Source organism: Protopterus annectens, chromosome 10.part0, assembly GCF_019279795.1.
Source record: "Protopterus annectens isolate FY-2018-M chromosome 10.part0, PAN1.0, whole genome shotgun sequence".
Classification (NCBI taxonomy): Eukaryota; Metazoa; Chordata; order Ceratodontiformes; family Protopteridae; genus Protopterus; species Protopterus annectens.
Window position 1 is genome coordinate 371,692,813 of NC_056744.1, and position 23,394 is coordinate 371,716,206.

At 41.8% G+C, this 23,394-nt stretch overlaps 2 protein-coding genes across 4 annotated transcripts in view; one reads left to right on the forward strand and one right to left on the reverse strand.

The window, feature by feature from the left end:
• The window catches only part of LOC122813140 (nmrA-like family domain-containing protein 1), a 918,981-nt gene that overhangs the window by 536,209 nt on the left and 359,378 nt on the right, over positions 1 to 23,394 (reverse strand). The window contains exon 3 of one of the 3 annotated variants that reach the window (XM_044085291.1): positions 17,126 to 17,244. The exons of the other annotated variants lie outside the window; for them this stretch is intronic. The gene's annotated coding sequence lies outside the window, so the exon portion shown is untranslated. The remainder of the gene's footprint in view (positions 1 to 17,125; positions 17,245 to 23,394) is intronic. 3 annotated transcript variants of the gene reach the window in all.
• NCF2 (neutrophil cytosolic factor 2) overlaps positions 1 to 23,394 on the forward strand; it is a 612,590-nt gene that overhangs the window by 345,675 nt on the left and 243,521 nt on the right. Inside the window, exon 5 of the mRNA XM_044085286.1 lies at positions 21,149 to 21,262. Coding sequence (XP_043941221.1) covers positions 21,149 to 21,262 — 114 coding nt within the window. The remainder of the gene's footprint in view (positions 1 to 21,148; positions 21,263 to 23,394) is intronic.

The following is a 23,394-nucleotide window of genomic DNA, read 5'->3' on the forward strand; positions in this document are numbered from 1 at the left end:
ATGAGTTCCTATATTGGTGTTATGTATTTTATATGCTATATTTATATTTTAGATATTTTTGTATGGGGAAAATTGGATAAAAGGAATGTACTGATTTAAGGAAGTGGATGTGTGTGGACTGACCAATGTGGTTGCTTCTGAGGGTATTTCAACAAGGAAAATGTACAGGATTATCTATTTTTACTGGAAAGGCTCACCCAGATTCTGCTACAGTTTGCTGTGAGGGAAAGGTTAGTTTGCTTTTTATTTGTTGTATTTTGTATTACTTTATTGCCTTTTTCTGTTTTGCATACTGTGATTTGTTTTCTTTACACTGCATTTTACTTGTATTCTGCTTTTAACTGCATACTAAAACTTGAAGAGACCACAGCTCTGTCTCTTGTGAGTCAGACAGAAATTAGAAGAGGTCAGTTAAGGAGTCACACATGAGTTACAACAGGCCAGCTAAGGTTAATCATCTGTGAACTGAGGGGGTGGAGCTAGGAACTAAACCTTTTATTTAAGGGGTAAGATAAAATGCTAACAGACCTGCTCTGGTCCTATTTTCCTGCGGTGTTCCCACTGAAAAGAATTATATACAACCAAGTAACATGTATTTCGATTCCCTGCATTCTACTTGGATTGAATGCCCGCAATGCTAACAGACCTGGTCTGGTCCTATTTTCCTGCAGTGTTCCCACTGAAAAGAAATATATTCAACCAACCAAATTATGTCTGTTGTTTACTGACTCTGTCAATGGTAGTTCCTACATAATTGTACATTGCAGTCTGTTCCCTGTAAATACTGAACTGTGCATCACCAAGGTTATCCACTTTAGGCTAGTCTATTGAGGCCATTGCAAAACTTTGTTTTTTTTTGTTTAGACTAACTCTAAAGCTAACCATTTCTCCCTAAAGTGATTTCCTCAAAGCCCCATTTTTTATTAATTTGTGTTTCTCCCACAGTTTCTTTTCTTTCCTAAGGTGCTTCTTTTTATAGTTGTAAATCTGAACAGTGGTACTTTCTAAGGAACCACTGGGCTTACCTGAGCTCTTCACAAATTGTTTTTTTTTCTGTTACCTGTGGAACTCAGAACTAGGTGTAGCCCCGCTCCGTTCTCCCTCCCACCTTCAATTACATTTATACTATCCGTGCCACTCCTACTTCATCTCCTAACCACTCCCACTTCCTTGCAATATAAAACATCAATTCTAACCACATCACTCACCTACAAATCCTTCCCTCATACACAATCATCAACTCCAAGCTCTTCACATCCACTCCTAATTCCATTCTTCCACTTTTACTCACTCCTCTCTCTCATATTCCTACTCTGATCTTCATATACACTATCCTCCACAATGCCCTCCATCATATCCTCCCTGAAATATCAACTGTCTCTCACCACAATTCTAATATCTCTCACATACGTTACAGCATTAAACTCAAACTCCTTAGCTCTTAACCAAGACCCAACAACCCCATACCTAAAATTCAGCGAACAACATTACTCCCACATCTCTCCCAGTCTTGTTACCATTTCTGCTCATCTATGTAGCAACCCCTCTTTCTGAGAACTAAGTGCACCTTATACAACAGATTTCATTGCCTATTAAAATGTACTCCACACTTTCCCTCCAAATCAAAAAGTCCATTTATTAAACTTATCACATCTATCTCCTCCCTCTTTCCATCAGGCGACATTCACCCTAACCCAGGTCTCACATCCTGTAAAACCCTCCACCTTACTACAATTAACTTCCAAAGTATCTGTAACAAAACCTCTAAATTTCATGCCTGGCTGACCCAAAATAATACTCATATCCTTGCTGCAACTGAAACATGGCTAAAACCACATATAAATGATTCCAAATTCTTCCCCCTAATTATAATGTAATCAGAGCAGATAGACAACACAAAAAAGAAGGTGGCATTGCCTTAATTTAACACAACACATTGCACTTATCCCCCTATACTGATCCTATTCCATCCTTCAGTAATGCTGAAATTCTCATCACATTCCTTGATATTAATAGCTCCAAAAAACTCTCCATCATAGTCATTTATATCCCACCAGGAAATAATCCTCCAGTTTTAGAAAACAATAAGTTCTGTACTCACCATAATGTTCCATGTTTGTAGTCCATCTCGCCCTTCATTCTTACATATGGGTTCAGAGATGATCCTCTGCTCTGACTCGGCCAATTACAAAGCTCAAAGTCTCTCAGTTGGCTCGTGGCCAGGAAGGTATCCCATAGTACACTAGTAAGAATCCCCAGATCTTGTTTGCTGCTGTCTAAAAAAGTGATAGAAGGTATTTCCACAAGGAACAACACAGATGAAAGGTCTCCACCCTACAGAAGATAAAAACTATCTTGTTTCCAGATCCTCCAAGGATACATGGATGGGGGTAGGTGGGTGGGTTCATAAGAATGAAGGGCAAGATGGACTACAAACATGGAACATCATGGTGAGTACATAACTTCTTTATATTCTGTAGTCCTGTCTACCCTTCATTCTTACATATGGGACAGCGTCCCTGGCACCTTTTTCTCGGGTGGCTCATGGGAATATACTCCTAAGAACCATGGAACCAAAGGAGGCTCTACCCCTTGAGATCAAATCCAATTTGTAATGAGTAATAAAGGTACGAGGGGTAGCCCAATTTGCTGCTGCACAAATACTGTCAATTGGGACTCTGGCTTGAAAAGCGGCAGATGTGGATACGGATCTGGTAGAATGAGCCTTAATTTTAAACGGGAGTTCCTTGCCATTGGAAGAGTAAATAAACGAAATACAGTTTGATAATGTTATCTTAGAGACTGGCATACCTTTTCTTGTCTCAGAAAAAGATACGAACATTTGGTCTGATCTTCTAAGCCCCTTGGTTCTATGTGGATAGAACCTTAACTGTCTGTGAACATCAAGTTGATGAAACTTATATTCTGCACTGTTTAAATGATTAAGAAAAAAGACTGGCAGTTCGATAGTTTGATTCAAATTAGATTAAGAGCAAACCTTGGGGATGAAGGACGGATTTCTATGAAGGGAAACTCTGTCTCTATGAAAAATCAAGTAAGGAGGTTTGACTGACAGTGCTTGTAACTCTGACACTCTTCTGGTGGATGTAACAGCTCCTAGAAAAATGGTCTTGCATGAAAGGAACTTCAATTCACAAGTATGTGCGAGTTCAAATAGGTTCATAGGTTCATAGATTAGTACTAAGCTAACTGCCCTTGCGAGCCATTTTTAGCCTAGCCAATTATCCCTTGTGAGACTCAAACCCCACAGCTTGTGTTTGTAAGGCAAATACCTTAACCATTAGGCCACCCTCCCAACCTGGGAGGCGGGGAAGTAAGTTTGAACAGAAGGCAATTTAGATCCCAAGGAGATACAGGTTCCCTGAAAGGGGGGTCTCAGCAAGGTAGTGCCTTTTAGGAAAGATTTACACAATCTGTGAGCCATAAGATTAGGTTCATGTTGTCCCAAATGAAAATTGGAGATCGCTGCCAATTGAACTTTGACTGTAGCAGCAGCTGATCCCTGATGAAAAAGTTTGGTTAGGAATTGCAACACCAAGGGAATGGAGGCTGTGTAAGGATCTGTTTTTTTGTTTTGCCCAGATAGGAAATCTTTTCCATTTGCTAGCATATAATTTTCTCGTAGAAGGCTTGTGGGAAGACATGAGGATATGAGTAACTGCAGGTGAGAAATCATAAAGCCTGACTAGGGATGGAAGTGAAGCAGCCATGTTGTCAAGTTGAGGGTGTGGAGGCAGGGGTGGAAGGCACCTGGTATGTGTGTCACAATGTCTGGTACTGGGTCCAGAGTCCATGGATTGTCCAGAAGGTGAGGCCCAAGAAAGGGGAACCAAATCTGACGAGGCCAGTAAGGAGTGATAAGAATCATTTTGCTTCCCAAGGTTTTTTGCTTTCTGGATCACTTTTGATATCAGCAGAAAGGGAGGGAATGCATAAAGAAGTGCCGAGGGCCAACTGTGGACAAGTGCGTTTCTCAGTGTCTCCCCTGGGGAGGGATAAGGGAGACATAGCTGCTGCATTTGGCATTGATTGGACTGGCAAATAGATCGTAGCAAGGCTGTCCAAATTTGCGAAAATCTGTTCCGCAACTTTCTGATTCAGAGATCACTCATGAGGCATCAAGATTGCCCTACTGAGCTTGTCAGCTATCACATTGGTTGTCCTCGGGATAGACGTTGCAACTAGAAAGCATTGGAAGATATCCCCCACTGCCAAACACAAAGGCCCTCTCAACATAGGGGGTAGGATCTGGTTCCTCCTTGTTTGTTTATATACCATACCACTGACATATTGTCTGATTGAATTGCTATCGTCCCTAGAGGAAGAAAGTCATGAAGTGCTTGCAATGCTAGTAGCACTGCTCTCATCTCTAGGACATTGATATGCAAATGAGCTTCGTGATCTTGCCATGTGCCTTGGACAGTTCAATTTCGTTATCAAAATAGGATGAGACAGAGGCAGTTGTTGAAGAGACCACTGGGAAAAGAGTAGCCATCGAAGAATTCTCATATGTAGTCTGGCTAGTGGAACTAGAGTTATAGTAGAGGCCATTGTCCCCAAAAGTTTGAGCACTGTCTTGGCTTTGACTCTGTGTTAGGGAAGTAGACTGTATATCTGCTGTCTCAGATTTCAGATTTTGTCTTCTGTCTGCAGGAAGACGAGCCATCATGGTGACTGTGTCTATTTCTGCACCTATAAAAGTCACATATTGTGAGGGCCATAAGGCAGACTTTTCCCAATTTATCGTAATCCCTAGCTGAGTGCAAAGTTGGATGGTCGAACACCTGGCTTGTAGAAGTAGGTGCCTGGTGGTGGCAGGCCAGTCGTCCAGGTACAGAAACACTTGGAATCTAAGATGTCTCAAGTGAGCGGTCACTACCACCATGCATTTGGTGAACACCCTGGGGGTTGTGGTGATACCAAAGGGCAGAGCACAAAATTGGTAATGACTGGCTCCCAGCCGGAAGCGTAAATGACTCCTCGATGCTCTGTCCATTTTTATGTGGTAGTACGCATCTTAGAGGTCTATGGAGCACATCCAATTATCTTTCTCTAACAGTGGGAGTATAGACTGCAGTGTTACCATTCGTAACTTGGACTTCTTCACTGATTTGTTTAATTTGCTGAGATCCAAAATAGGCCTCCAGTCCCCTGTTCATTTTGGCACTAAAAAGAATCTGGAGTTAGTTCCGAATACTATCTGGTCTGCGGGGCAGTTTGGATGACTCTTTTGAAGCAACTTTAGAACTTCTATAGTTGCTTGATCCCTGTGATTGGGTGGAACATCTGGGATTTTCTTGGTGATATGAGGTGGAAAAGAGAAGGTTATGAAGTATCCTCTGAAAATTATTCTTTGTACCCACTTGTCTTGGGTGATGTCATGCCAGGCTTCTGGATACAAAGATAAGCAACACCCGACTGGCTCCAGAGAAGCACAGTTGGGCCCCACTTCAGGAGCGCTGATAGGGACGTCCATGAAAAGAATCACAGCCACCCTGGTTTTGCGGACCCCCCTGCCTCTAGGGTGACATCTACCATTACCTCCTTCTCTTCTGCCTCTGAAGGAGGAATCATCCTGTGCATCCTGGAAAAATCTCTGAGATTTCTTGAATCACATTTTCCCGCCTCTCTGCCCCTTAGGGTATGGTCTAGAAGGGATGGAAAAACATACTCTCACAGCAGAGAGAGTTTTCCCTTCCTGCTTGCACCTGGTGAGTGTATCTTTTATCTTTGGTCCAAACAAAGAAGAACCATCAAAAGGGGCATTGGTAAAAGTAGATTTGAAGGGTTCCACAAAGTTACAGAAACACATCCAGGAGTGTCTCCTAAGGGAAACTCCAGAACCCACTGCCCAACTCGCTCCATTTGCTGCATAAGATATCAGTCTCATGGAGGAGTTAACAATGGAGTTTAAGGTGGACAACTGAGCATTAACCTTCTCAGAGACTCCTTCAGCTAATGTACCTTGGAGAGTATTTCCTAACTCCTTTAGCAGATCTCTTTGAAGCCTAGTAAAATGTGTGAGGTAATTCAGCGATCTGAGTGTAAATGCCCTGAAGAGAAGATATGCTTCCCATATCTATCCATCGTTCGAGACGCCTTGTTCAGTGGATGGACAGATGAAGAAGTCTCCGCTAGTTCCTTCTTTGTGGCTGCCGCCACCCCCTTGGCATCTACAGGCACACCTTTAGTCAAAAACTCTTTCTCTTTGGGGGCTGAAAGAAATTTGTTGGGCCTTCTGGGGACTGGTTCCACGGCATCAAGAGTTTCCCACAACTTTAGACTAACTAGGTCCAAGAGCTCATCAAAAGGTGGAGACATCCAAGACGCTGAAGGTTGAGACCTGAAAGCCTTCAGGTACACTGACTCCTCATCAGAAGGGGTGACAGTGGGCCAGCTGCCTCTCTGCTTCAGGATCTCTATGATATCTACAAAGGAGATATCATCAGAGGATGACCTAGGGGACCCTTCTGACTCCTCGAGGTCAGTATCAGAGATGATGGACTCATCAGGGGAGTCTACATGCTTCCTCTTGCAAGTTCTCTTCCGAGGAGATGCCTCAGAAGGGTATTCTAGGGAGGTCTCAGAAGACTGGGGGCCACCCAATGGGGGCTCCTGAGGCTGCGGGTCTCTGCTGCAAAGAGATAGAGATGGTGCTGAGACAGAGGTCGGGGCTTAAGGGGGAAGAGCATCGGTACCATTGTGCAGAGCTGAAGACCTAGACAGCATGCTCCTCATCATCTTGAAGGCAGATCTCTTCGGCTCTGAGGACACTCCCATTTCTGAGGAAGTGGAAGTAGCCCTTGGCTCCAAAGCGATCAGCTCCGAGACAGATGTAGGATCTGAGCTCAGCCTAGCCGACGCACCAAGAGGTAAGCTCGTAACTGAAGAAGTCCAGGTCCAAGTGTCCCTGTCAGGGCCGACTGGTGAGCTTTGGCTGCTAGACACCAAGGATGGCACTGAAGGTGTCGGAGCAGAACTCAGCTCCGAGACAGACATGAGGGGTGCTGAAACCGAAGGTTCCACAACAAGTTGCGCCAATAGCTCTAGCTCCAAAGGACCAACATGGCTCAGAGAGGAACAGAAACAGGGAGTATGGCCTTAGATGGTTCTGGAACCGATTGGGTGGGAGCCAGTAACAAATTAGCTAGCGCTGACGACTTCAAGAGTTTAAGTACTACTCTCTCTACATCCTCTTCAGAAAGACTCTTGGAGGATCTGGAAGATAAAGTAGGTGACCTAGATCTCTGCAAAATGGGATATCTGAGTTGTTGAGACTGGTAATAATTCTCTAGACTGGCTCCAAGGTAAATGTTCAGTAGTCGGCTCCAAAAAATGTGGGGCCGACACTGGAGTGTCGATATCGATAACCTCAACTGGCTCTGAGGACAGTGGAGCCAAGGAGGTAGAATGTTTGTCCAATTTTGAGATTTTCTGAGGAGGTCCAGATAAAATAGTCAGTGTGGGAGAATGTCTCTTGGCCGACTCGCCCTTCTCTTTTTTAGAAGAAGGAGACCTGGAATGTGAAGATGAAGAGCTGGCTAAATCCTCCTCAAAGGAAGGCTTAAGGAGACCTTTCAGGATCAATTTGTTCTTCCTTTCCTGGAGAACTCGAGAACTGAAGGAGTGACAGAAGGAACATGTTTCCTGAAGATGTATGGCACAGAGACAGTAAATACAATTACTATGTCCAACAGTTATTGACATTTTTGAGAGCATTTGAGACACTTCTTAAAATCCAAATGTTTATGATCCTTAGACTCCTTAGACATGTTTTCACTAACACAAACATGAGGGAAAAGCAGGAAGAGAGGACAAGGTCCTCTAACCTAAACAGGCAAGAATCACTGCACACAAGGAAAAAAACAACAGAGGACTAGGTCCTCTAACTTAAATGGGCCTAACCCTGCTGAAGAACAACACACAAAGATGAGCAAAAAACAGAGGACTAGGTCCTCTAACTTAAACAGACCTAGCCGTAAACAGAGAAGAAGCTACGACAAGAAATTGCTGCAAAAATTGCAACAATTCAACAACACGCTAACTACTAGCTAATAAGAATTAGTAAAAACACACACAGCTATCAATTATATAGTACTATTCTAGTGAAAAATACAATGCCTTTCTAAGTACTCTCCAAAGCTTAGCACCAACTAGATCCATCAGAATAAAAAATAAACATGCTCCTTGGCTGATTAAACCTACAAAAGACATTATGAAATCTAGGGATAAAGCATGGAGGCTCTGGCATAATTTTAATACTCCCTCTCTCTTTACCCATTACAAACAACTTCATAACCTTGCTAAAAAACTTATCCACAAAGACAAACAAGACTACTTCTGGAATTTACTAATAATCTCCTTAACCCAAGCACAAAAACTAACCCTTGCCCCTTTCCAGACATGCCTTCTGACCTTATAGCTACCAAATTTAACCAATACTTTATTGATACAATAGCCAGTCTTACTGCCTCACTATCCTCACCTCTTCCATCTCACCCCTTTCTACCATTTCCTCCTCTTCTCAGCTACCCCCAAAACAGCTTACCTTCTAGCTCAACCTTACCAAACTGCAATATACCTCCCAATTGTCCTGAATTTATTTTTTCTTCCATCCCTACTTCCTGTAATAAGAAACTGTTGTTAAAACATAAGCCTTATTCCAACTCAGCTGACAAAATGCCTGCCAAATTCCTTAAAATAGCTTCTGATGCAGTAGCATATCCAATTAGCATCTTAATTAATAGATCTATCCAAGAATCATATGTCCCTTCTGTTTGGAAAAAAAACAATTATCCTTCCACACAATAAAGGTGGTTTATCCTCTGATATCTCCAACTTTCAACCTGTAGCTATTTTATCTCCACTTTCTAAAATTCTTGAGAAATGTGTCCAAAAACAATTAATCAGCTATTTACTCTGCAATAACATCCTCCCCCACCCAACATGGATTCCGACCCAGCCACAGCACATCCACAGCACTAATATCCTTAATGGACACCATTAACAGAATACGTGACTCTGGCCACAGCACATCCACAACACTAATATCCTTCATGGACATCATTAACAGAATACGTGACACTGGCCACAGCACATCCAAAGCACTAATATCCTTCATGGACACCATTAACAAAATACGTGACTCTGGCTCAATAGCATCTGCACTATTTCTAGACCTTTCAAAAGCTTTTGACACCATTTCTCACTCTATGTTCCTCTCTCAACTTTCTTTCATAGGCCTTTCCTCTCATACCCTAAATTGATTCAGAAGCGATCTCTCAGATAGGCTACATGCCATCAAATGGCAACATTCAATCTCCCCCTACCTTCATAACCCTACTGGCATCCCACAAGGATCCATCTTAGGCCCCCTTCTTTTTAACTTATTCATAAATAACTTTCACCTAGCATTACCCCATACCTCCCTAGTCCAGTATGCAGATGACTCTACAATAGTCTGCTCTGCACCTAACCTCACTACTTTACAATAATTCACTCAAACTGCCTTCACAACCATTGGACTTGGCTTCACAAAAACCATCTCTGCCTAAATGCAAAAAACTAAGCTAATGTTGTTTACTCAAAAATAAATACCAGCATTAACAGACAAGACTTCAACATACTCTCATTGACTTCAATAAAATTTGAAATTGTAGCTAGTACCAAATTATTAGGTATCATTATAGATGAAAATCTAAAATTCGATTTACATATCCAAAGCAATATAGCTAAAACCCATAGAAAACTCAGTCTACTTTACAGGCACAATACACTCGTCTCCATATCAACCAACCAAGCAATAGTCCTCTCCTATTTGCTTCCCTCCCTAACATACAGAGCCACTTTATTGACCAACCTCCAGTCATCCCTGAAACAAAAGCTTGAATCCTGCTATAATAAAAATCACTAAATTTGCCTCTAATACCTGTCATTCTACCCATCATTGTATAGCCCTGAGAAATCTCCAATGGCTTGAATTCCCACATACATTATTTATCACCCCTTCAGCTTACCACATCCCATAAACTTATTTACAAGCCACAAGACTGCCCTTCATTCAGCTCCTTATTCTCCTCCTAGGTCTCTTCAATCTGAAAACCAGAATCTACTACAAATCCACAAACCAAACCTTTCTGCTGGTAAACTCCTATATAGATGAACAATTTCCAGATCCTGGAACAATCTCCCCTCTTATGTTCGCTCTATACAACAACCCTCCAACTTCAAAAAAAACCCTACACAAACATCTGCTCTCCAACTGGATCTATAACTGCACCACTCAGACTAGTGCCATAACTTAACCCCCCTCCCCACCCCCAGTACTGCTTCCTCCTACTTTCCAATCTCAATATTATTATAACTTCTTCAGATGAATTAACCATCTCTTCCTGAATCTCTCCTTAACATCTCCTTTCTCCTCACCTAGGGCTTCTCCCCTAGAACTTGTTCCTAACTTAATCTTGGAAACAAAAATGTAACCCATCTACAATTTATCACTGCTACTTTAACTTGTCACCCTATCAAGGTCGCCATTTATCTCTGTAACAAAACTGACAACTTTAAATATTTGTTTAAAATTCTTTTCTCCTTTTTGTCATTGTCTCCTTATATTTTTGCAGTATTAGATTCTTTGTAACTCTGTAACCCATTCAAGGGCTAAATGTAATGTAATTTGATATGTAATTGGGGCTCCCCCCCCCCCCGGGCCTCCACTGAAAATGGGCTCTTGCCCAGTGGACCTTCCCAATAAATAAATGTCAATAAATAAATAAATATAAAACATTTCAGAGCTTTACTGGAAAGGCTCACCCAGATTCTGCTTCAGTTTGCTGTGAGGGAAAGGTTTGTTTGCTTTTTATTTGTTGTGTTTTGTATTACTTTATTGCCTTTTTCTATTTTGTATACTGTGATTTGTTTTCTTTACACTGTGTTTTATTTGTATTCTGCTTTAACTGCATAATAAAACTTGAAACGAGACCACAGCTCGGTCACTTGTGAGTCAGACAGAAATTACAAGTGGTCAATTAAGGAGTTATACATAAGGTACAACAGGTTAGCTAAGGTTAGTCATCTGTAAACTGAGGGGGTGGAGCTAGGAAGTAAACCTTTTATTTAAGGGGTAAAATAAAACATTTCAGAGCTTTACTGGAAAGGCTCACCAAGATTCGGCTACAGTTTGCTGTGAGGGAAAGGTTAGTTTGCTTTTTATTTGTTGTGTTTTGTATTACTTTATTGCCTTTTTCTATTTTGTTTACTGTGGTTTGTTTTCTTTACACTGTGTTTTACTTGCATTCTGCTTTTAACTGCATAGTAAAACTTGAAAAGAGACCACAGCTCTGTCTCTTGTGAGTCAGACAGAACCCCCCCCACCCCCACCCGGTTACTGTTGTGTTCTTAAACACCACTGTCTTTCTAGTTGCCTGCCTCTTATGTTAATTTGACCATATATCTAATTTCCTCTCTGCTTTTACTGGCTAGTGTGAGTAAGCACAAAATTATCATTTTGTGAAATCACTCCCCTTCAACTATTTAAATTTATTGGCCACCCTACTGTATTCCATAGTACCAGAATACAAAAGTGACCATCCCCTTTCAATCTATCTTGTTGTTTAAAAATAGTGACTCTCCACTAAAACCTAACTTTTAGACAGGTAAAACTTGTTACCTACTTTCACATCTAACTCCTCTAGTGTACACTGCAGTGTTTAGGATAAACCATTGTTTTCATATTACCTTTAAGCATCTATTGCAAGACCACCAGTTATCGTATACCCCACATTCTGCCTCTCAGTAGTCATCTTTGGATTAATGCTTCTGTTTTCTCCTGGTGAAAGAAGGAGCACAGGGACATTATTTCCTGGAGACTGCTGATCACCAGAAAGCTTAACAACTGCTTTATAGGTGACAGCATGCAATCTGTGCTTATATTCTGATCCTGGTGAGAGTAGGAGCAGAGTGCATTGATTCCTGACTCTTTCTGGTTGGAGAGTGAGTGTCTGTGCTTAACATACCTGATTGGTCTGGTAGCTATTCGAGGCATCTACCAGAAAAAGGCTACAAGCCTGCAGACCCTTGCATTATCTGGGACAAGACTGTGGATCACCAAACAGGCCATGGCCTGCTTCTCTTCTTTTAGTTTTAGCTAGAACTAGCCAGTTGTTTTAGTTTCAGCACTCAAAACTGTATCCTTGTGCTCAGCACTTGCTCAGAACTTGTTGTAAGCACTAAATAAACTACAAATTACTACAGCACTTGACTTTCCTCATTTGTCAAGAGGAAAATAGTTCTTAGTACTTAAATTAATAAGCACCTATCCAGGCATGTCCATGGGTCAGCTCCCGGTGTTTTCTCCTGTCAACCTGATGAATCTGGGTATCTTGGGGCAATGTAGCAATTGCCTCATGTACACTGACAACCCTGTCCTCCTACCACCCAACACTACAACCTGTGATTCTGAGATGCACTTATATAGCCAAACTGGAAGCCAAGCTCTCTCCAGCCAAGACTGGACTAGAGAGTCAAGAGGAGAAGGTTAACACCTGGACCACACCACACTCAACACATAGTCCTTCAAAACCCACACTACCAAAACCCACACATAGAAACATAAAGCACACACCCACATTCACGGAGGCTCTCAATAAAAATCTGCCCAATTAACAGAGACCTCCCAAGCTGAAATGTAGACCACCACCACCCCCCAACACTACCCAAATGACACATAGCCCACAAAATCAGTGTGCCACTCAACCTCAACCCATAAGGCAAGACAACGTAGCCAACACACTAGTCATAGGTGACTCTATAATCAGGCACTGTCATTGTCCATGTTGGTGTGAATGACCTGAGTTGTACCTCCCTGGACTACATGAAAAGAGACATGGAGGAGCTCTCGGATCTTGTAGCCCAAGCAGGTATGACCCTAGCCCTGAGTAGCATTCTGCCATCACCCAGAATGATACCACAGTGCAAGGACAAAATGTTTGACTTTAACAATTGGCTAAGCTTCTGCTGTGATTCTAAGGGGATCCAGTATCTGTTTGCCTGGGACGACATGTTTGACAGACCACGATGCTTTGCCAGAGATGGCCTGCACCTGTCGCTCCTGGGATTCCGGATACTGGCTAAGGCTCTTGCCACCTCTATAGTGCCTTTTTTAGGCAAGGTTCAAATGCTAAATTCACCACCTTAACAGGTACAAGTAAGCAAACTCTGAGGGTAATGTTACTCAATGCTAGAAGTCTAAATCTCAAAATGCACTCTCTCGAGGCACTCCTTAAAATGGAGCACATCGACATCTGTGCAGTGACAGAGACCTGATTCAAGGCTCCAAAGAGCACCCCTGCATTACCAGGCTATAATTCATACCACACCTTTCGGCCACCTAACCTGGACCGAAACACTAAAGGCAGAGGCGTGTCCATATTCATTAAGGATATCCACACCTCCAGGATAGTTGCTCAACATAATGCATCTGAAATTATCCAAGTGCAACTAACACTGGACTGCAATCCAGGTTGTAGCTTGTTACAGATCCCTCACCATGCCCCAGGATTCCCACTCTTCATTTCATAAGATACTGGAAAATATTAAGGTACAACCCAATACCTTAATTATGGGCGAGTTCAACTACCCCACCATCAGCTGGGAAAACTACTCATGTACCAACTCATTTGCTCAACGTTTTCTGGAATTCATAAATTCCAACACCTTGGATCAACTTGTCCATACCCCCACCAGGGACAGCAATATCCTGGACCTGGTTATTACCAATATGGGTAACCGGTGTTCCATGCCAGAGGTCAACTCCTCGCTGGTCAGATCTGACCACAAGCTAATCACCCTAGACATCCATATCCCACCCCCACCCCACCCCCCATTAAGGAAACCACAGTCAAAAACTACTCCAAAGCCAACTTCATGCTTCTTAAGACAGAAGTGGCAAACGTCACGACACCCATGCAGATGGAAAATAGAGGTACGACTGCTGAATCTTACACAAATGCACTTTATAAGCACATGCACAAGTGCATGGATCGTGCCACCCCCAACAGAACCAAAACGCTATCCTCCAAAAAAAGGAAACCAATCTGGTGGTCCCCTGCCATAAACAAACTCTACAACAGAAGGAAGAAGCTGTTGCAAAAAAGAATAAAATCCCAAGATTGGAGGAACTCCCTGGTCAGCCTCAGCAAGAAGCTGAGATCCCTCATAAAATCCTCCAAAGCTAGTTATGAAAATAAAATCATCACTGATTCCAAAGACAACCACAAAACATTCTACAGCTATGTCAAAAATCTCAATGACAGCACTCAGATCTGCATTGAGCTACAGCACAATGGCACTAAATATACAGAACCAACCGATATTGCCAACATCCTGGCAGCTAGGTTCAGTGATAACTTTACCCCCCTCTCACCCTCCAAAGGGCCCATCTTAATACCAGAAGAATGCAAAGCCCCTGTAATCACGGATGAACAAGTAAAGACCGGACTCTCCAAAGCCAAGAACACAGCATCCATGGGACCAGACAACATCCCAGGCTGCGTACTACACAAACTACAGAACGAACTGGCACCCCCACCTAAGTACCATGTTCAATCATAGCCTCACCTCAGGCCATGTGCCTACTGAATGATGCACAGCGACAGTTATCCCACTCCACAAAGGGGGTGCCACCATGGACCCCGAAAACTACCGCCCCATTAGCCTGACGAGCCTGGTCTGCAAGGCCATGGAACGTATCATCTTGGAGCTTATAAACAAAGACATAGGTAACCTCCAAACTCTGGACCCCACTCAGTTTGGGTTTGTAAAAGGTAGATCATGTCTACTAAACCTGACTGACTTCTTTGAAGCAGTCACTAGAGCCGTAGATGAGGGTAAGGTAGTGCATACTGCCTATCTTGACCTCACCAAGGCTTTCAATACCACCCCCCCTCTGGAATTATAGATAAACTCACTAAACTGGGCATAAATCCCTATGTCACAAGATGGGTGGCCAACTGGCTCACTGACAGAACCCACACAGTAAAAGTAGCTAACTCCAAGTCTGACTTCAGACCAGTGATGAGTGGAGTACCACAGGGTTCGGTCCCTGGTCCTCTCCTGTTTGGCATCTACTTCTCTGAAGTGCAAGCCAGCACAGAAGGTCTTTGGCTAACAAAGTTCACAGATGAATGCAAACTGGAAGCCATAATAGAATCACCTAATGATGTAGACATTCTACAAGAGGGCCTCACAGAGACAGATGCTTTGTGTCAAAGTCATGGCCTCAGGCTCAATGCCAAGAAGTGCACTGTCATTCCCTCTGGAAAAAACTCGGTACCCATGAACTACCACATAGGCGGTAGCTCACTAAACACTGAAAGTGTGATAAGAGACCTCGGGACACAGCTAGACAGTAGTCTCTCCTTTGATAACCACATTGCCACAGTAGTCATGAAATCCTTCTACATGGCCCACCTCATCACAAAAGGGTTCTCCTCTAGAAAAAAGGAGGTCATTGTTCCTCTCTACTCATCCCTCATTAGACCCATTATAGAGTACAATGCCCTGTTTGGCATGTATCTCACAAGACACCTACAACAATTGGAAAGGTCACAGAAATACCTCACTAAGAGGATTACCAGCCTCAAACAGATGCCGTACGCAGACCATCTTAGAAAAACTCCAGGTTTACTCTGTCACATATCGCCTACTCAGAGGCGATCTCTGCCCATCATACAAAGCCATGTCAAACTCAGAGCTGTTGGACATGCTACACTTAAAGAAATCCTAGTCTCTCCAAAGTGCACACTCCAGGGACCTAAACCTTGTCACCACAATAAACAGAACATGCTGAAGGGATAGATTCCTGTCCTAGAGACTTCCCATACTCTGGAACAAAATACCCATTCATGTCAAGCAAAGCTCCTCATTGGCCCTCTAAGAAAAGTCTTGAAGAATGGATGGGAAATAGAAAATTCACCTTGGGGAACACTTCTGCGGCACTGCTTGACAGGGGCACAGGAACATAATTTTTTGGGGTGGGGAAAGCCAGGTAACCTTTCTGGCTAGGCTTATATAGGCCCCAGGGCTGATAGCCTAGTACTTACCAATGAACCTATGAAGTTCAAAATAAGTGAATGAAAGTGCTAATCTTTTTTATTTTGTATTTATTAAAGTTCAATAAATTGTAGTTTTACTGTGGATCTGCCTTAGCCAGCATTTGTTTGGACTTTGTACATGGTCTTTTTGTTTCATTTGATATGTCAAACTGTTACGAAAACAGGAAGAGACATCTTTTATATAACTACAGATATGATAACTGCTTCCGCAAGTACAATTATAAACTCACTTTCCATAGAACCTAACAACATATTGGCAGTTTCTACACAAATTAAAGAAAAACCTGAGTAAACCCTTATCAATCATTTAAACAAACTGATATCAGGTGGCAACATCCCTGAATTATGGTGGCAAACTGTATAATGGTAGCAATTCACAAAGGGGGTCATCTCATCCTAAACAATTGTCTATCAGTTGATCAAAATTTTGTGAAAAATCATGGAAAGAGTCATAAAAGGTCTTATACAGAATGACATGTGGGACATGTGTCTGTTGTATATGGAAGATTACACAGAGTCTGTCATCTTGAGGTCTTACCTTTTGAATGTTGTGATACTCTTTGATGAAGCAGGTGCAGGACTGAATGAAAGGCTGGATGTGTATCTTTCCTATCTTGACCATGATAAGACATTCAATACTATCTCATTTAAGGGAATATCTGACAAAGTGTAAGCAATAAATGTTAATCCATTGGTAGTTCAGTGGGTAAGGTGGTAAAGTAACATTAGAGTGGGAGGACTACCTGTCCATCCTGATGGAGGTCACCAGTGTATTCCATAGAGCTTTGTACTTTGGCTACTTCTTTTTGAGTTACTCTTTCAGATATAAAAGTAGGAAATCAACTATGAATAACCAAACACGATGATGACTATAAATTGGGTATGATATTACTTCAGTACATGATGCAGATGGTTTCTAAGATGGTCTACAAGAAATGTAATGTGATACAGTAATAATGAACAAAACCTTGGCTACATGGCATAAAACTTACCGAACAGCAGTCCAACAATAAAAAGTGAGAGGAAAGCTGTTTCCAGTCTGTTGCCGGTATTGCTATATTTTCTTTTCAAAGAGCTGTGCTCTGGAGGCTTATATGATGTCACCAACAGCCTTGATGGAAAGGAATGGTTTTGTTATGAAAGGTTGCCCATATACACTATTTTGTATGTACAAAACAATGACATCTTATATTATTTCATTTGCTGATGTCTTGTAAATCCGTTATATACCAAGTTACATTTTTATGTTAAACTCTGTATTTTATCAAATCTCTTTCTATCTTTAACTACACAAAGTAACAGCTGTGTTGTATATGAAGCAAGCTTTCTACCCCTAGCAGCATGTAGCTACACAATAACCACGTTTCATTTCACTCTCACTATTTATTAATTATCACACACTCTGTGAGCACAAAGCAAACATTTGTATTACACAAACTCAAATGAATTATAGTGTTTTGTGTATTACTCCAGTCTCTTCCATATTCCAATATGGCTCTGTTCTTTCTCAAAACCAGGATAAACTATCTCCCTAAATGTGATTAAGTACTTTTTCATTCCTTATACCTCCTTACTCTCCCTTTTTCACTTACTTCCTCACTTCTATAGGTTCATAAGTTCATAGGTTCATAGGTAGGTACTAGGCTATTGGCCCTAGGGCCTATACAAGCCCAGCCAAAAAGGTACCCTGGCTTTTGCCACCCAAGGAAATTATTTTCCTGTGCCACTGTCGAGCAGAGCCACAGAGGTGATCCCCAGGGTGAATTTTCTATTTCCCATCCAATCATCAAGATTTTTCTTGAAGAGTGCTAATGAGGAGCTTTGTTTGATATAGATAGGTAGGTTATTCCAGAGTATGGGAAGTCTCTGAGACAGGAATCTATGCCTCCAGCATGTTCTGTTTATTGTAGTGACAAGGTTTAGGCCCCTAGAGCATGTAGCTCAGAGGGATTGGGATTTCTTTACATGGAGCATGTCCAACAGCTCTGGGTTTGACATAGCTTTGTATGTTAGGCAGAGATCACCTCTGAGCAGGCGATATGCGATGGAGTAAAGCTGAAGTTTTTTGAGACAGTCTGCGTAGGGCATCTGTTTGAGGCTGGTAATCCTCTTTGTGAGGTATTTCTGCAGCCTTTCCAGTTGTTGAAGATGTCTTGTGAGGTACATACCACAAGGGGTGTTGTACTCTATAATGGGTCTAATGAGTGATGAGTAGAAGGAAACAATGACCTCTTTTTTTCTGGATGAGAAACCTTTTGTGATGAGGTGTACCACGTAGAAGGATTTCCTGACTACTGTGGTGATGTGATTATCAAAGGAGAGACTACTGTCTCTTATCACACTTTCGGTGTTAAGTATCCTACCGCCTATGTTGCAGTTCATGGGTACAGAGTTTTTACCAAAGGGGATGACAATGCACTTTTTGGCATTGAGCTTGAAGTCATGGCTTTGACACCAGGCATCTATCTCAGTGAGGCCCTTTTGTAGGATGTCCACATCAGTAGGAGTTTCGATTATGGCTCCTAGTTTGCAGTCATCTGCGAACTTCGTTAGCCAAAGACCTTCTGTGTTAGCCTGTACTTCAGAGAAATAGATACCAAACAGGAGAGGACCCAGGACTGAACCCTGTGGTACTGCACTTGTCACTGGTCTGAAGTCTGATTTGGAGTCTGCTACTTTCGCAGTGTGGGTTCTGTCAGTGAGCCAGTTGGCAACCCATCTTCTGACATAGGGATTTATATATAGTTTAGTGAGTTTATCTATAATTCCAGAGTGGGGGATGGTGTCAAAAGCCTTGGCAAGATCTAGCTAGGCTGGTGAACTACCTTACGCTTGTCTACGGCTTTGGTGACTGCTTCAAAGACGTCTTATCAGGTTTAGGAGACATGATCTGCCTTTTACAAACCCAAACTGGGTGGGGTCCAGAATTTGGAGATTACCAATGTCTCTGTTTATAAGTTCCATGATGATACATTCCATGGCCTTGCAGACCAGGCTCGTCAGGTTAATGGGGCGGTAGTTCCCGGGGTCCGTGGTGGCTCCCCCCTTGTGGAGTGGGATAACTGTCATGGTGCACCATTCAGCGGGCACAAAGCCTGTGGTGAGGCTATGATTGAACATGGTACTTAGGTGGGGTGCCAATTCGTTCTGCATTTCATGTAGAATGCAGCCTGGGATGTTGTCTGGTCCCATGGATGCTGTGTTCTTGGCTTTGGAGAGTGTGGTTTGTACCTATGCAGCCATGATTACAGGAACTTTGCATTCTTCCGGTATAGAGATGGGCCCTTTAGGGGGTGAGAGGGGGGTAAAGTTAGCACTGAACCTATCTGCCAGGATGTTGGCAATATCACTTGGGTCTGTATATTTAGTGCCATTGTGCTCTAACTCAGAGCAGATCTGAGTGTTGCCATTAAGATTCTTGACATAGCTATAGAATGCTTTGTGGCGATTTTGTTTTCGTAACTAGCTTTGGGGGATTTTATCAGGGATCACAGCTTCTTACTGAGGCTGATCAGGGAGCTCCTCCACTCATGGGATTTTACTCTCTTTTGCAACAGTTTCTTCCTTCTGTTGTACAGTTTGTTTATGGCAGGGGACCACCAGATTGGCTTCCTTTTTTTGGAGGATAGCATCTTGGTTCTGTTTGGGATAGCATGATCCATGCACTCGTGTAAGTGCTTATAAAGTGCAATTGTGTAGGATTCAGTAGTTGTAACTGTATTGTCCATCTGCATGGGTGTCGTGAAGTTATCTTCCCTGATTTTCTCTCTAAATATACCATAAGTTTGTTTTTCCCTCACTTCATATTGTAGTTCCTTGTTGTATTAGACTAACTTACCTTTAATTTCTCTACAAACTTTAAACAATTTCTATAAATATTAAATGATTGTCATTAACTTGTATTGATTCTTAACTAATGTTTTTATATTATGTCTAATTTCTTATAATTGTTTAAACTACAGATGTTTTTGTTTTATTTATGAAGATTGTAAAATTAATGTTCCTAAAATGTTTTGTAACAATTTGGAGCTTTTCTCCCCAGGCCTCCACTGAAAATGGGCTTCTACCCAATCAGACTTTACCAGTAATTAAATGTCAATACTAATATCTTTCGGCTTTTCCTGGTTAGGGATCACCACAGCAGAATTCTGGTCCACTAATGATTGGCAGTGGATTTTTATGGTGCCGAGGTGCCAGCTCGATGCCCAACCTTCAAAGAAGGTACACCCATTCACGCACGCACCTACCTGCATGTCTTTAAATGTCAGTCAATAAATAAATAAATTAAATAAATAAATAATATAACATATCTCTGTTCACAGCATGACTGCACATTTCTGATGCAAACATCCATTCAAAAACCTCAAACCATGAAACTAAAATACCTGCCATTTGTTATTGTCACAAAATCTTACACACCATAACAACATTAACATAGGTACCAAGCCCATTGGTACATGGAGCCAGAGAGTCTCATCAACACTGACCAAATCACCTAGAGCCAACATTCAGACCCCAATGTGGTCTTTCTTCCATACCACACACACACACACACACACACACACACACACACACACACACACACACACACACACACACACACACACACACACACACACACCTATAGTCAGATTAGAGTTCTCAGTCCTCCTACTGCATGCCTTTGGTATGTGGGAGGAAACCAGAGCACCTGGATAAAACTCATACAAATACAGGAAGAACTTGCAGACCCTGCACAGAAGACACCCTAAATGAGAACCATAACAACTAGAACAATGAGCCTGGAACAAGATATAGTTGGTCTGTTCCTGTAGATAACAGTTTGTTTTGAACAATCTTTTGAAGAATGTCATTGCAGTTCAGTGTTCATTGGCATTCATTTAGGTTCTGATCTCTGCAAAGTTGTTTGAATAGGGTGTTCTTTTATAAGAAATTTATGTCTGTGTATTCCACTGATATTATACCCAGAATGTACCTATAAATAATATGTTTCTCTTCTGTATTTATTTCTACAGAAAAAGAAGCTATTTGACCCCCTGGTAGTGCCTGTTGGAGAACTGTTCAGACCTAACAAACAGCAAGTAGCACAACTGCAAAAACGGGATTTCTTGGGAAAAGATAAAGTCAAGGTACTACAATATGAGGCACTTTTAATTCCCAGAATTCTTCCTTTAAACAATTTTACATAAAATGTGCTAAATAATGAAGTTACGTAGAATGAATACCTCACTGTGTGCTGCACAACAAATAAAACCTTGTAGAGTTTACAAGTAACCTTGTGTTATACCTTACTGTGCAACAGGATTTACATATATGAGTGGCACAGGGTCACATCCTACTGCATTATAAAGTTTACAAGTAACACTGTGTCATTTCTTGGCTACACTGTAGGATTTAGATGTAAATTATATCATACTCTACCATGGTGCATTACAGAGTTTACATGTACTTAGCATTGTGTTACCTGTTGCTACACTGTAGTTTGCAGATAAGTGACACTGTATTATATACCTTGCTGCAATATAGAGTCTACAAGTATCTGACACTGAGTTACACTTTGCTACACTATAAGGATTGCACATAAATCTAATTGCATTACATCTTACCAGACTATAGAGTATGCATATAAGGGAGATTGTATAACAATGAAGCATTTACATGTAACTGGCATTGCATTACACAGTGTCATATTGTCAAGTTGCATGTAGATAGCACTATATATCAAATCCAATGCTACAATGAAGCATTTACATCTAACTGACATTGTGCTACACTATAGGATTTATATAGCAGTGACAATGGCTTTCACCTTGCTACATTATAGATTTCAGATTTAAGGGATATTGTGCTACATCTTGCAACACTTTAGGGTTTATATGTAAGTGACATTGACTTGCATCATGCTATACTGCATTATAAATAAATGATAATGGGTTTCATCTTGCCACACTGTAGAGTTCATATGTGATTTCGTGTGGTGCTTTTCCGTTATTCAGTAGTTCGTCACTGATTTGAAGTTGCTTGACCTTTGTTGCTTGAAAGAATGGTTGTTCATGTTTTTATGCCGCCTCCAGAGAAAATCAACATCTGTGCTCTGAATACATTGACATTTATCCAGCCCTGTGGAGCACAGGCGTAAAGACCTGACTGTGGCCCACAGGGCTTGGTTTAGCATAATGGTTAAGGTCTTCAGCTCATAGACACAAGATGCACGGTTTGATCCTGACCTTGTATTATTGGATAGACTTAAAATGGCTCTTCATGGCAGTAAGCCTAATGTTCACATATGAACCCAAGTTTGACTAGTAGCTCAGGTGCTTGAATAATCTACTGGGTAGGATTGGGGGAAAGGTGCTTGCTGACTGTGGTCCTGTGCAGGCTAACCCAATCGCATGCAAGAGGATGTTTGAACATTACAAGTGGCTGCAGGACCAGGGGGTATGTGTTTGGTGATCCCAGGCCACTGATGGTAGTCCTCATGGAAGTGTGTGTGGTCTCATGAGCATGTGAGTGGGATCATGTACTCATATTAGGAGGGTACTGGATGCCCCTGTAGGTGCACAAATCTGCCACCAGGGTCGGGGTTACAACCAAAAAACATAATTGCAAGACAGGGCAAAAAAGACCATCATGGCTGTCTGTATGATGCCCCCCCCCCAAGTCTGCCCTTGCTGTCACGGGAACTACCCAGAATGGGGGGAGAGATGAATCAGATGGGCTGGTAGGGGTGGTGCAGTGATTGGAAGGCTTTGCAGGACAAATCATGTAGAAAAAATGCATTGCCATCTATATTCTCTGAACTTACATTCACACAGGGAAAGAGTTAGAAATGTTTATGTGTTGTGTTAGTCGTCATTCTTTTTTTAATGCACAGTAGCCTCAGAGTGAGAATAATAAAGAAAGATGAGGGTGAGGTGGTCGGGGGGGGGGGCTTGCTGACCTGTAAAAATGCTTTCTTTGTGTTTTAATTTATCTTGCATTTCCCAGTAAACAGTGCATTCATGAGTGCGTGTATTTCAAGGTTTTACATACCTGAACTGACAGCTTTGTAGAATTTCAGCTGAACAATTGTGAAATGAAGAATGTTGTTTTGAGGAAACATAATGGAACCAATATTGTTTTAAATCTCCTTGAAGTATACGGTTTATGTATAAGTAACATTATGTTTCAGTTGGCTGCACTCTACAGTTTACATCTTAATGATATAGTTTTTTAAACAAGAAACATATTTATTAAATTATCACATATGCCATTGGCAATC